The sequence below is a fragment of the Lynx rufus genome, unplaced genomic scaffold (assembly GCF_022079265.1).
Source record: "Lynx rufus isolate CCGP_SWC_20201006 ecotype Redwood Valley unplaced genomic scaffold, mLynRuf1.p SCAF_17, whole genome shotgun sequence".
NCBI classification, from domain to species: domain Eukaryota; kingdom Metazoa; phylum Chordata; class Mammalia; order Carnivora; family Felidae; genus Lynx; species Lynx rufus.
In genome coordinates this window covers 12471295-12484320 of record NW_025814831.1, presented here as the reverse complement: position 1 = coordinate 12484320, position 13026 = coordinate 12471295, and the positions used below count along the sequence as shown (strand labels likewise).

At 58.9% G+C, this 13026-nt stretch overlaps 1 protein-coding gene across 2 annotated transcripts in view; it reads right to left on the bottom strand.

Annotated features, from left to right (window-relative positions):
- Nucleotides 1-2265: 2265 nt before the first annotated feature.
- The window catches only part of ITPK1 (inositol-tetrakisphosphate 1-kinase), a 179507-nt gene continuing 168746 nt past the window's right edge, over nucleotides 2266-13026 (bottom strand). Inside the window, exons 11-12 of one of the 2 annotated variants that reach the window (XM_047080191.1) lie at nucleotides 9092-9254; nucleotides 2266-4552 (exon numbers count right to left, since the gene is read on the bottom strand). In XM_047080191.1, the coding sequence (XP_046936147.1) occupies nucleotides 4194-4552; nucleotides 9092-9254 (522 nt within the window). In that variant the 3' untranslated portion in view covers nucleotides 2266-4193. The remainder of the gene's footprint in view (nucleotides 4553-9091; nucleotides 9255-13026) is intronic. The other variant, XM_047080193.1, reaches the window with a different exon arrangement.

The following is a 13026-nucleotide window of genomic DNA, read 5'->3' as shown; positions in this document are numbered from 1 at the left end:
CCGTACGGACGGACGTGCACAGATCGAGTACAAGGCAGCCTGGGGTTCTGGGAAGTGTTGCCTGTTGCCTGTGAACAGGACGGAGACCTGAGCATTTGTCGCAAAGCACAGGTGTCACTAGAACTAGAACCACCAACGTCTCGGTGAAATCACTATGGGAACAGCTTTTTGTGAGGCAACAGGTGTCGGAGAGGTGTGCTCCCACATGCAGCCCTGGAGGAAGATGTCAGGCAGGCTACGGGAAAGGTACAGCCCCTCTAAGCCGTCGGGTCAGGGTAAATCGGGAAGGGAAAATGCAACCATTCGTGGAAAAGGCCCCCGGGTGGTCAGAACCAGAAGGGAGAGCGCCCAGGTAGGACCAAGGAACAGCTCTCCTCTGAACAGTGTCGGGGTTGGGCAGTGTCACTCCAAGATCACATTGGCAGCACTGTGCAGAGAGAATGGGCAAAGCACAGGCCCTTCCTCGTGAAAGGCAGAAACAGTGGGAGTGTGGTTGGCCTGAAGCCTCAGCCACATCACTTCAGGCTCAGGCTCAGGCTCAGGCGTGGGCAGGGCAGACAGATGTGTGGGGCACCAGGGCGGGGCCAGGCAGATAGAAGAGGGAGAAGCCTGGAAACTTCTCTGCCTCGCGGTAAGCCTCGGTGGAGGGGCTGGCTATGCGCCTTCAGGACAGCCAGCACCCAGCTCAAGATGGCTAGCTCGGGGCAAGGGCCCGTGGAGGGCGAGGGGCTGTCGGGGCTCCTGCCGGGCGAATCATTTTCTAGGGCACAGAGAGGAAGATGCAGACGCCAGGGACAGCAGTCAAGCCATTCACCAGCTGTGTGGCCAGTGGCCAGTGTGAGTGCCCGAGCAGAGGACCGATCTCCCAGACTAGGACAAGAACGTGTAGTCTCCCTTGGTCTTGGAGTGGCCATGTGACAACAGCTGCTTATCGAAGCTGGCTGGAAAGCTAGTTTCTTGCCATGGCCCTTCCACCAGGCGAGGCCCACCTGACAGTCCTCTGGGTTAGAGAGAAACTCTTTTTTCCAAATTGTTCTCTCCATCATTGATGAAGGCCCACTTGAAGGATACACCATACAACTCCTTGGGTGTTCCAGGTGTCCAGGCCGTGCCGGGTGTCTTCAGGCCCAGCCCGACCCACTGTGGGCCGCAAACCTAGACACTTCCATGAATGCCAATGGCAAGGATGCTACACCAGGAGACTCTGCTGGGCCCTCTTAAAGACGACAGACATCAAGGGCCTGCACTCAAGTGGGGCCTAATGTCTGTGGAATCACATCGTTGGACAAAGCATCCGCAAGCAGAACCTGGTCCAAAGTCTCTGTTACAGGCTGTCCAGGGCAGAGACCTTGCAACTGACCCTCTGTACTTACCCATGGCCCTAGCCAAAATATGGCCCTGGTACTTGCTCCGGGAGCCCTTGAAATCAGGAGTGCCTCCGGGAGCCCCGGCCACTGAACACCACCAAGACAGGTGCTGAGGGCCACAGACCCCAACATGCCCACCAACTGGCAAACAGAGGCTTGGGAATCAGAGTCCTAACTGCCCCCATGATCCTGGCAGGGCCAACTCTAGGGGCTACACATGCACACACCACAGCAGACCCTTCCCAGGGGCCCTGCAAGGTTCCAGAGCCTCTGACCCAGAGGGAGTACCACCAAGCCTTTGGGGGGAGATACTGCTAAGGGGCCAAGGAAGATGCGGCATTTTAGTGGATCTGTCTTTCCCTGATGTGGAAACCACAAGGCCTGAGGGGAAATCAACTCTACGGAGAGTGTGTCCTGGGACCCAAAAGAGTCAGTGTGCACCCAAGTGACCCTGGGAGTGGAGGTCGCTGGTTGGTGCCTCATCACCACTGATGAGGGGGTGATGGCCCCTCTCCTCGTCTGTGCTCCTGAAACCCCTACACCAGGGATGGCCAGTGTTCGCTGAACAGGGGCGATGCAGGGAAGATAAGATGCCTGCTGCCAGGCAGGGCCTTTCCCTCTCCCACCACCTGCTGCTCCCAGGTCCTTACGAAGTGAGACTCCACCCCTCGGCTTCTGCTTCCAGAAAAAGCGGTCACCTTGCCTGCCACCCGCATCGAGGCCAGTGGGGAACAGTTACTTGACATCTGGGCTCTGGACCTGAGCACGTGTGACCCTGGGGGATGACGTAAGTTACCCAGGAACACGATATGGCCAGAGGCCCCAGCCCGGCATCGGGGGTCACACTAAACCCCCACCCCCCCACCTGTTCCTGAGACAGATCGGGATTGGAATTTCATTTAAGAAGGTAAAGCTGTTTTATTAAGAGACCAGGAGAATGGCATGAACTTTCAACAGCATTTGTAAACACATGTGAAATGCAGTTCGATTTCAGTAGTTTATTTTGGAGACAAAGCAGTGCAAGAGGCCAGCCACGCTTTCCTGCTTCCCCGGGGCTCAGGGATGGGCTAGGAAAGGCGCTGTACAGACATTATAATCGGGGTTCAACACTCAAGTCGTGTAAACGCAGTTAGTCGGTGGGCCCTCCTTTCCAGGGCAGCCGGGCAGTCCCAACAGCACCTGTCCTCGCCCTAGGCCCAGTGCAGCTTGAGGGCGGTCCCCACCCAGTCCTTCCTTTCCCAAAGGTGGGTGACCCCCACGCCCCTGCTGAGCCAGGCCCGAAGGTACCTCTGAGTGCCCAGTTCAGCAGCCTCTCTCGGGCCATCCTCATCGGACCGTGCACGACAGCCTGGACGCCTTTCCCACTTTCTCAACGTGAATGGATGTCTCAGGACACAAGATCACGCTCAGGGGGTCCTATGCATTTTGCCCAGGTTCACGTTGTCCCAGGACTGGCAAAGCCCCTCACCGGCCCCCTTTCTTTGCAGAGGGGCGGGGCGGTCTGCCCGCCTACACCGCGGGAGCGGAGTGGTCAGCCGGTGGTGTAAGCTGCCATCAGGGGCTGGGGGGACTCTCACGGAGGAGGGGTAACTGCTTCCTCACCTCTGGGGCTGCAGCTCCCCTCACACTTGGCTGGCTCTGTGCTTGGGGCTTGCAGTGAGTGCAGGAAGGGTGGGGCGGGCCTGCTGGGCGGTGCGAAAAGATGTGAAGCGTACAGGCAGCACCCCCCCCCCCACCTGGCCGGGGGAAGAGGCCCCAAATCACCTCGAGGCCGAGGGGAGGCTCATCGGGCTGACTTCTCAGAGAGGCAGACTGCACCGCAGGGTGTAGGGCACCAAGCCTGCCCTTCAGAGGTCTCGGTCTCAACGGCTCATCAGAGACAAGGACACGGAGGCCCAGCAACTCCTGGGATGATCTGTCCACAGTCACGGCACAAATCCTTGGCACAGGCAAGATCAGCCCGAGGGCTCCCGACCAGGCAGCCTCCTCCGGGGTCCTGGGGAGCGGCGCTTGGCCAGGGTGGGAGGCCCCCTTGCAGGGCCGCATGGGACACAAGTTGAAGGGCCTGGCGGACTCCAGGGAGCTGGACGTGGAGAGTAGAGGCCAACTCAGGACCTTAGCCGCCCCCAGGAAGCTTCCTTCTTCCTTTCTGTGAGTGGGCAACAGGCGGACCACAGCCCAGACCCCCTGCACGAAGCCCCCACAAGGAAACAGCAGGTGTGCCTCTGGCTTCCTCTGGCTCTTCAGAGGGACACCTGTACACCTGCCTGGGGCTTTAGGCCCCATTCCTCACAAAGCTGTGGAGGCCGCCGGCAGGAGGGGAATAGTGAGGGGGCCAGGCCTGGGTGCGAGGGGCTTGGAGGAAAGCGAGAGATGAGGAACCTCTCACTTACTCTGTTCAGTGGCCAAAAGCCTGACCCGGGATGGCCCCCCTCCAGGGTCCCCAAGGCCTGGTCCACAGCAGCCATCGAGACGAACAGACGTGGATGTGCACACGCACAGCAGCCACACGTGCACACGCACACCCCACCTCACATTCAGACCTAGTGTTGAAAACACAGCAAGTGTAAACCCAGTGAAGACATCTGCACAGCAGGTATCAGGCATCTTCCCCGAGGCTGGGCCACTTGGGGTTCTCTTCCATCTCCCCCCCCCCCACCACCCCTCGTTTAGATCATGACATCAGAAAATCAGGTTAAAAATTAAAAAACAAAAAAAAGAATCAGATCACTGGGAATTCTTAGTAGGAGCGTCACTGCTGGGAGCTGCTTGCCCAGCAGGTGCACTCTGCGGCCCGTGCCGCCCTCCAGGTCCTGGGCTCCGTGGCTACTGGGAGGAGGCCTTAGTGGCCAGTGAGGCCACGCAGTGCTGCTGGAAGCTGGGAGATACCGCCGCGGTGCAACCGAGTCTCTGGTGGGGCAGCTTGGCGGTGCTGCCCGTGCCCACGCCGCCCGCATCGGCCTCCGACGCCCAGGGTGGGTCCTGACCCATCATGCTGCCGCAGCAGCCCGGGCTGGCGCTGCACGTCCGCTCGCCCGCCAGGCTGCCCGCCTGCTCTGCCAGGAGCCTGCTGTGCCTCAGTGGGGCCACGTCCCCCGCGGCTGCTGCGGCTGCACTCTGGCCCTGCAGGACGGTGGCCACGTGGTTCAGGAGGTCTGTGAAGAACTCGCTGACGCCCTCATAGCCTGTGGGCGGGAAAGAGACAGCACAGGGCGTTGAGCCAGGCTGGGGTGGAGACGGGCAGCAGGGAGAGCGGGGCACAGGTGGACTATGGGGCTCCCGGACTCAAGGTGGGCGCTCTCAAGACGTAGAGAAAACCGAGGCTCAGTTAAGTAACGGGACAGACGGAAGCCATCAAGCCTAGACTCAAAGCTGGGTGTGGGCGGGCTAGCCCTCGAATTCGGCTGTCCCCAGGGTGCGAGACGCTTGGCGCTCCAGCAGACAGGCAAACGCCCCATACCCTGTCCCTCTCGGGTACAGTGTCAGGGTCTCGTTTAATCACCGCCCCAAATGTGCCAAGATGCCTGTGGCGGGACGTGGCATGGAGGGACGTGGCAATACCGAAGGCCCACTCCTCCCATCCGAAATCATAAACAGCCATCCAGTCCACGTGGCCCAGCCTCAGCTTCCTCCTGTGTCAACTGAGAGGTCTCAGGGGCGGGGGGAGGAGGCCGTTGCGGGCCTGCCCGGGGAGACCCCTGATCCAGAGCGGCTACCCCTGGAACAGAGTCTGTTGCCTTCTCACCCCCAAAATACCTGCAGGGAGGTCCTCTGTGCCATGTGCTCTGAGCATCAAAGCCAAGGGGTGGAGACCGGGTGCCCCCAGCAGGGCCACTGCCCACCCACACCTGTGCCTCTAACAAAGCAGGGCCTGGGGTTCCCGAACAGAAACTGCCAGGGCCTGCCCACGGCCCACGTTTCCCAACACAGACACAAAGGCAAATGTCGGCAAACAAATCCTTGGGCGCCACCCACCGAGCAGGTTTCCCATCTAGGGCAAGGATTTTGCTAACTCCCCCAAAAACTGCATTGAAAGAAATACAACATGAGTAGGTGCCCCCCACCCCCACCTCCCCGATCCAGTGTGGAGGCATGAGAACTGGGCACACAGCTCCAGGAACAGGACAGAAACAGGTGCCCACTCTGCGAGGGGCTCCAGGCACTGCTCACACCCTGCACGGCTTCTCCCTCCACCAGGACGACCTCCTCCACCACTCAGAGGTCACTGGGACCCTTGCACATCCTCCAGGATGGGCCTCACCACGTGGGCACAGGCTGGGCGAGGAGGGCAGGCGCACTACCTGTCACAAAAGAGCCCATCCGGGGCCGGGCGGCGGAGGCATTCGTCGACGATCGTGGGCCCGAGGCCGAGAAGGGGAAGCAGAGATGCCCACGGCAAAACTAAAAACACGTACAATGGCTGGCATGCACGGTGCGTTCATGTGCCCTTACTCCCTCCTCACAACGTGTTCCCGTTTTACAGATGAGGAGACAGAGGCATGGAGAGTTAAGTGACTGAGCCCTTCCACAGGCGGACAGACACATGGCCGTTCACGGTGCGGGTGGAGACAGTGATGGGGCCCACGGCTGGTGTTCACCCAGGCTCAGGAAGTGCTGGCCCCCAGGCCGCATGCTGCATGTCGCTCGCAGTCCCTGGGGAGTGGGGCCCAGGGCCACCCTCATTTTACAGAGGATACAAAGCTCCCAAGTGGCAGTGCCAGGACCTCAACCAGGCCCTTTGGTGCCATCTGTGCCTTGAATATCATGTGGTCCTGGGCGGTCCACCGAGGACAGGGGGGGCTTCTTCCAGCCATAGGGCCAAAAGGCAGGCCAGGCCAGGCCCCTAAGGGACAACCAGCAGGCGGGCTGCCGGGCTTCTAGGGTAGGGATACGAGCAGAGGGAGCAGAGCTGAGAACCGAGTCAGGCCCACACCGGGGAACAGACGCAGTCTTGTTCTGAGGCCCCCAGACAAGGCCCAGGGCAGGACATACGTGCTTCCTGAGGCTTCCTGGGGTGGTGTGGAGGCCTGAAGCTGAACTGGAGGCCGGGGAGGCCCCTCGGGTCGGCCCGAACTGGCCGGCAGCCAGGCAGCCAGCTCCCGATGCCTGGGGAGAACAGACTGAGCTGAGCCAGCACCGCGGGGCGCCAGCTCAGGGCCGGGCACCATGCCGACATCATCTCCTCTGTCTCCGTGTGGGGGGAATCACTGCTCCCGCTGTGCAGAAGGGAACGCTGAGAACAACCCCCGCCCCCAGATGACCTGTCCCATCGCAGCCTGGAAGGGCAGGGCCAAGATCGGAACCCACGGCTTCGGCTGACAGGTCAGGAGGGGAGGGCTCCAGTCCCAGCTCCAGCACTTGGTAGCCACGTGGCTCGGACAAGACACCCAGCCCCTACCTCCATGTCTCCACGGGGTAAAGGGAGATCTTGGCAGCTCACTGGACGCCGTGCTATTGCGTGGACAAAATGGGAGTAAGTCTCTCCGAGCAGGCCTGTTGTGTAAGCGTGTCAACAGCACCCGCGGCTACTGCTGTTACTAGTTCCCAGAGCCCAGCACACGGCCCCTTTGACAGGGGGCTACTGAACACCCAGGGCCCCAAGGCAGCCTCCCCAGGAACATACTCTTCAGGTCGGGCCCACGAGTGCTCCAGACCCAGGCTTGCAAAACAAGCCGGGAGAGGCCGGGGAGCAGCTGTCTCCCGGACACGGCCTGCCCTGGGCTCCCCCGGCTTTCCCCCAGTGTCAGGCTCCCTCAGGCAGCGTCTGCTGGACTCGGCCCATCGTTCCGGCTGCCTCAGCCCCCACCTCCATGCCTGGCCCCATCTGGGCGGCCCTTCTCTCGGACAGAAGCCTCCCGGCCATCTGGGCCCACAATCACAGTCCCTCCTGAGCATAGAGGACGCCCTCGTGACACCCAGTCCAAACTGCCCATGTCGAGAGGGGGCCGACTCAGGACCTTGCACAAAGCCGAAGCTCAAGGGCAGAGCTTCATGCTCTCACCACCTCCCATCTCCATCCTTCTGGAACTTCTGCCCCAACAGCCCGGCATTGCTCCCTCCTCGTCCCACCAACCCGCTGACTCGACTACCTCTTTGCCAGGCTACCTCTTTGCCAGCCCCCCCATGTCCTCCCGGGTTTAGATCCTCTGATTCATTGTAATTGTTCCCTTGACACGCCCTGTATTCCCTTGATCTCTCTCATTCATTCCGTCACTTCCTCGTGAAAACCCCACCTCCGGCAACACCCAAGTCTCCATTCAGGCTGCACCCAGGGTGACGGGAGGAACACAGGCCATTGTCCCAACAGGCCTGAGTTTCTATAAAGGAATGCTGGCCTCAGTCAGCCGCTCTGGTCCAGCTCAGAGCGAAAGCCCGCATTCTCACCATGGCATATGGCGGGCTCATCTCTGGCCCTCCTTGTCACAGTCCCTTCCAGAGCCCTTGGGGGGTAGCTCCTTCCCTCCTTGCCGGGTTCTGCTCCAATGCCACCACCTCAAGAAGGAGCCCCTGGGCACCTCCTGTCCTCTGAAGGAAGGGCTCTGGCCATCATGGTCACGCTGTACCTGCATGTGTTACTAGATGACCAGCTGGGACACACAGTAGGCCCTCGATAAAAGTCAACTGAATGACTTAAGGAGCCAGTGGTGTCCTCCCAGCCTCGGTTTCCCTGGCTATGACTTGTAATGGTGGTGGGGCCTGAGGAGTGCAAGGGGACACATGTCAGGCCCCCAGCCTGACGCCCAGGAGCCGCACAGCCTGAAGTCACGCTCTGCACCCCGCACATGAGGTCTTGTCTCACACCTGGCAGACACCCCTGAGCAGTCCCTGCATGCCATGCATGGGCTCTCCCTGGAGATGCTAACCTCCCTAAGGTACGAATCATTTCCTGAATGTTTTTATACCCACTGAGCAGTGAGTGACTTTACCTCCACCGCTGCTACTTAATAAAGGTGAGAATCAAAGCCAGCTGGGAGGGTGGACGAGTCAGCCTCAGGGTGCCCCCAGGCAGAGTGGGCTCATTCTGGGGAAAGTCAGCTGGGGACGTCACGGCCATCATCCTTGTAGGCTAACAGCCCCACTGAAGGTTCTCCGGGTGCTATGTCGCACCAAGAAGAGAGGAGCACGGGGGAGCCAGGCTGTGCCAGCCAGCCCTGAGGGCCCCAGCACATGCTGCCTGCCTCAGGGCTCTGGCAGACGGCAGGGAGCAGGCGCCGTTGCCACGGGGAGCTGGCCGGCTCCAAGGCCCGTCCCCAGCACTACAGTTCAGGGTGGGGGCAGGAGCACGGCCCCGCCACCAACCAGTACTGTAACGTGCGGTAATTTCTCCCTCCCTGGGAAAGTCGACTCCCTGCACATAAACTGTGGAGGACGTACTCTCTCTGGGGTCCTTTCAGGTCTCGAAATCTACAAGCCCAACAGAGTAGCTGAGGTTCCGCCAACAAAGGCTAACACTGATGGCGCAGGGTCAGTGAGGAAGGTAAAAGAATGGGTTTAGTGCGGGCCCACTAAGCGCCCAGGTTCACCCTGGCTGGATGCACCGACCTTGTTTGCCAACTTCACCACATACCATAAACCCATTTTGCAGGTGGGGCTGAGGCTTAGCGGGAACACATTTATCCCAGGCCCTACCAGCAGGGAGGGAGGAAGCTGATCAGCCGGGCCCACCCGCCCCATTACCCAAGGACACCAGTGTACGGACGGATAAAGGTGGCCCCACCGCTCACCTGGGAAGGCGTTGATGTCGATAACAGCGTGCTGCCCCGTCTGGTTATTGATGATGATGTCAATCCCAAACAGCGACACACCCAGCGCCTGCCGAAGGGCCCGGGACAGCTCCCGGATGACCTCGTCACTCGGCCGCTCAAACACACCCTCGATCTTGTCCAGCTGCCAACACATACACACATGCAAGTCAAGTCAGGCCACGGTGGGGAGGTGCAATGCCACGCCAGACACAGAGACCCTGCCTCAGGTGCTCCAAGCTTGGCATTACCATCAGGCAAGGAGGCAGGACAGACCCCTGGTGAGTTGCACTCACACGGCCACTTCCCACGTCCCACCAGTTGGGCAGGAACGAAGTATACAGTGTGCGTGACCCCTCTAGTCCCTGTAACAAGCTGGGAGGACTGCCCCACCCCAATCGTCCTCTGCTCTCATCCTAGCCAGCCTGGGACAGCCACACAGATTTTCACGGGCTCAAGCTCGGCCCCTAGAAGGGCCACAGAGGAAGGGGAACCTTGAGAAGTGTGTGGGATGGAGGGAACATGGATTTGAATCCTGACAGTGACTTTCTAGCTCTGTGGTCCTAGGGAGAAGTACTCGGCCTCACTGTGCCTCAGTTTGCTCAAACAGGACCAACGAGGTCCCTATCCTCTGCATGGGGAGGTCCCTGATGTGGTGGGAACAGTGTCTGCCCCACTGGGAGGAGGTGCTACCCTTGCATTCTAGAGCAGGGATAGCACTGTGTGACCTCTGAGTCAGGAGAAGGTTACAGGAGGTGCTCAATAAATACTGGAGTCCTGGGGGCTACAGGGTTCAGAAGCCAAAGAGGAAGAAGGGTGAGTGATCCGTCAGAAATAAAGTTGATGCTGGATCAAAAACTTTTAACACAGGATTACCACGTGACCAGCACTTCCACTCCTGGGTATATGTAACCAAAAGACTGAAAACAGGTAGTTGTAACCCAATGTTCAGAGCACCGGCCAAAGGTGGAAGGAAACCAACCGAAGTGCCCATCAAAACGTGGGATCAACAAACTGTGTTACCCACACAATGGAACATTATTCAGCCATACAATGGTATGGCGTGGGTGAACCCTGAAGACGTCAGGCAAAGTGTGAGAAGCCAAACACGATGGGTTACACATTAATATTTACAGGTTAACACGAAAGGTCCAGAACAGGCAAGTCCGTGGAGATGAAAAGCAGACTAGTGGTGGTGGGGGTTGGGAAGAAGAGGGAAGGTGGCAGAAATGCTTCATAGGTATAGAGTTTTCCTCTGAGGTGACGAAAATGTCTTGGAACTTGGCACAGGTGGTGATAGGCACAACATGGCGAATGCAGAAAATGTTACTGAATTATTACCTTAAAATGGCTATGTTGTATGTTATGTGAATTTCACCCCATTTAAAAAAAAAAAAGTGTGGGAGGGAGGAGAGGGTGGGTGATGGGTATTGAGGAGGGCACCTTTTGGGATGAGAACTGGGTGTTGTATGGAAACCAATTTGACAATAAATTTCATATATTAAAAAAAAAAAAAAAAAAGTGAATCTGAGTCAGGAGGGCTGGAGGCCTGGGCACCAAGGACAAATGGCCCTTACCCCGGCACAGGTAGCTACAACGACCGATGGGGAGCTTGCACACATGCCCCGAGTGAGGAGCCCACGGCGGACACCATCAGCGGTCCCCTGTGAAGCCACGCCCGCGGGCTCTGCACAACCGGCGGGGCCCCTCAAACCCACGACCCTGCTGCCTTGGTGTGCTATCAGAGGAAATACTTTCTAAGGGGCCAGTGCCAGACTGCCTGTGACAAGCCCTTGTCACTTAGCACCCGCCCACGCCTGGGCAGGTATCCCCCATTTTGTGCTCCCTTTCGCCAGTCAGAAGCTCAGTGCATCGAGGCAGCTCAGCCACGGGATCTGTGGCCCCAGGTCCTCCCCAGGTCAGAGGGAGCCAGGCAGACACCATGGCACAGCCCATTCCCTCCCGCACGCCCTGAGCCGTAATGTACGCTCCTGGGTCTTGTTTTCTCACTCCAATAAATGAGGTAATAAAAACACCTGCACCACGGGACATAGGATCCGAGAAGCTAAGGTTTAAGGCTTGCAGCACAGGTCCACCAGCAAGGGGGGTGGGGTACGGCTGCCGTATTAACACACTGTTTACAAAAGCACTTTCTCAGCTCAGCAAGGCATCTCAGAAATCCTCCCGAAGCTGTTTGATTACATTAAACTAACTAGCCGTCCCAGGACAAGATAAAGGCACGGAAATCCTGCCCCTGGGTTGTAAGTGCGAAGGCTACAGTGATGTTCTGGGGAATGGGGAGGCAACAGAGGAGGTGAGGGGTAGTCCTCCGGATCACCACGATCACCCTCCTCCCCCAGCATGGTGGGCTGAGTGCTTCCGGCACACTCCGGCGCACGTCTGGGCGCTCTGCATCCAGTAACTCCCCGAATCCCATGACCGCCCTGCGCGGCAGGATGGGGAAACAGAGGCTCAGAGAGACGACAATGCGATTCCCAGGCCACACGGCCGAAATGTTGTGGAGCTTGGGTGTGACGCCAGCCAATCTTGTCAGTGTCCACACTCTTACGTAGCAGTGTCTGGGGGCCTGTAAGTTGGGTGTGGGAGTCGGGTTCACCCTCAGGGGCCTCCAGCCAGGGAAGGAGGTAGGGCTTCAAGGCCAGGACAAGGCTTTCTGCATGAGGCCCTGATGGTGGGAGGGAGGAAGCTAGGAGGCAAGTCTGGAGTCGAACTGTGTCAGGCTGGCCTGTGGGTGTGCAGGAGGTGCTTGCATCTTGAATAGGAAGGGTATGGCTGAGTGCCATTCCCCTGTCTAGTTTCACATGGTGTCACTTCTGGGGGCTTCCTGAAGAGCAGTCACGAGCTGAGGGGAAGGAGGTGATGGTGGAGCACAGGTGGAGAGGAGGCTCAGAAGTGTCTCTAAGCTTTCCCAGCCCACAGATGAAGACACACGCCGAGCAACAGACAGGTGATTACCCAAGGTTACCTGGGACCCACTGGCCTCAATTAACAGCCCCAGGGGCCACGAGAGCCACACTGGGACTGGCAGGGACTGCTTCCCACAAGTCCGTGGAATGCCACCCCCGCCCAGAGCCACCAGCCAAACAAGGTCTGAGAGCCTTTCAGGAACGAGCCCCGAGGAACTGCACCAGCCCAAAGTCTCCGAGGGCTGGAAGACCAGAAAATCTTTTCTTGCACAAAACAGCTTTTTACATCTTTTTACAGTGCACACAGACAGGCGCTGTGGGGTTCTGTTTAAAATCTGGTTGTTCTCTAAGCTTCCTTGGAGAACATGGAACTTGTTCCTGGGGAATGCCTATCAGCATCTGGAGGGACACTGGTGCTCCCTCCAGGTCCCTGTCCACACCCATGCTCTGTAAAACCCTCTGCACGCTGCCGGCTCCTCAGAGGAACCAGACACAAACAAGAAACAAACGGGCGGCCTGGAGCAGGGGGGCAGGAGGTAGTAGGCAAGTGCATGCCCCCAACACAGGAAGCGGGGGTGTGAGGCCCAGGGGCAGGGGCCTACCGTGGATGTTGTCGATGAGAACATCCCAGGACACAGGCAGATCCTCCCGGATTAGCCGGGACGGCCATGACTCAGGAGCAGGAGATAAGGCACAGGGCTCCAAGGTCAGGGGAAGCGACAGCAGAGGCCGCTGGCTTGCTGGACTTAGGAGGGATGGCAGAAGCTGCCCCATGGCCGACTTCAGCTCAGGTCATGATCTCACGGTTTGTGGGTTCGAGCACCACAGCGGGCTCTGTGCTGACAGCTCGGAGCCTGGAGCCTGCTTCACATTCTGTGGCTCCCTCTCCCTCTGCCCTTCCTCCCTCCCTCCTTCCCTCCCTCCCTCCTTCCCCCTCTCTCTCCCTCTCAAAAATAAATAAACATTAAGAAGCTGCCCCATGGCAATTTC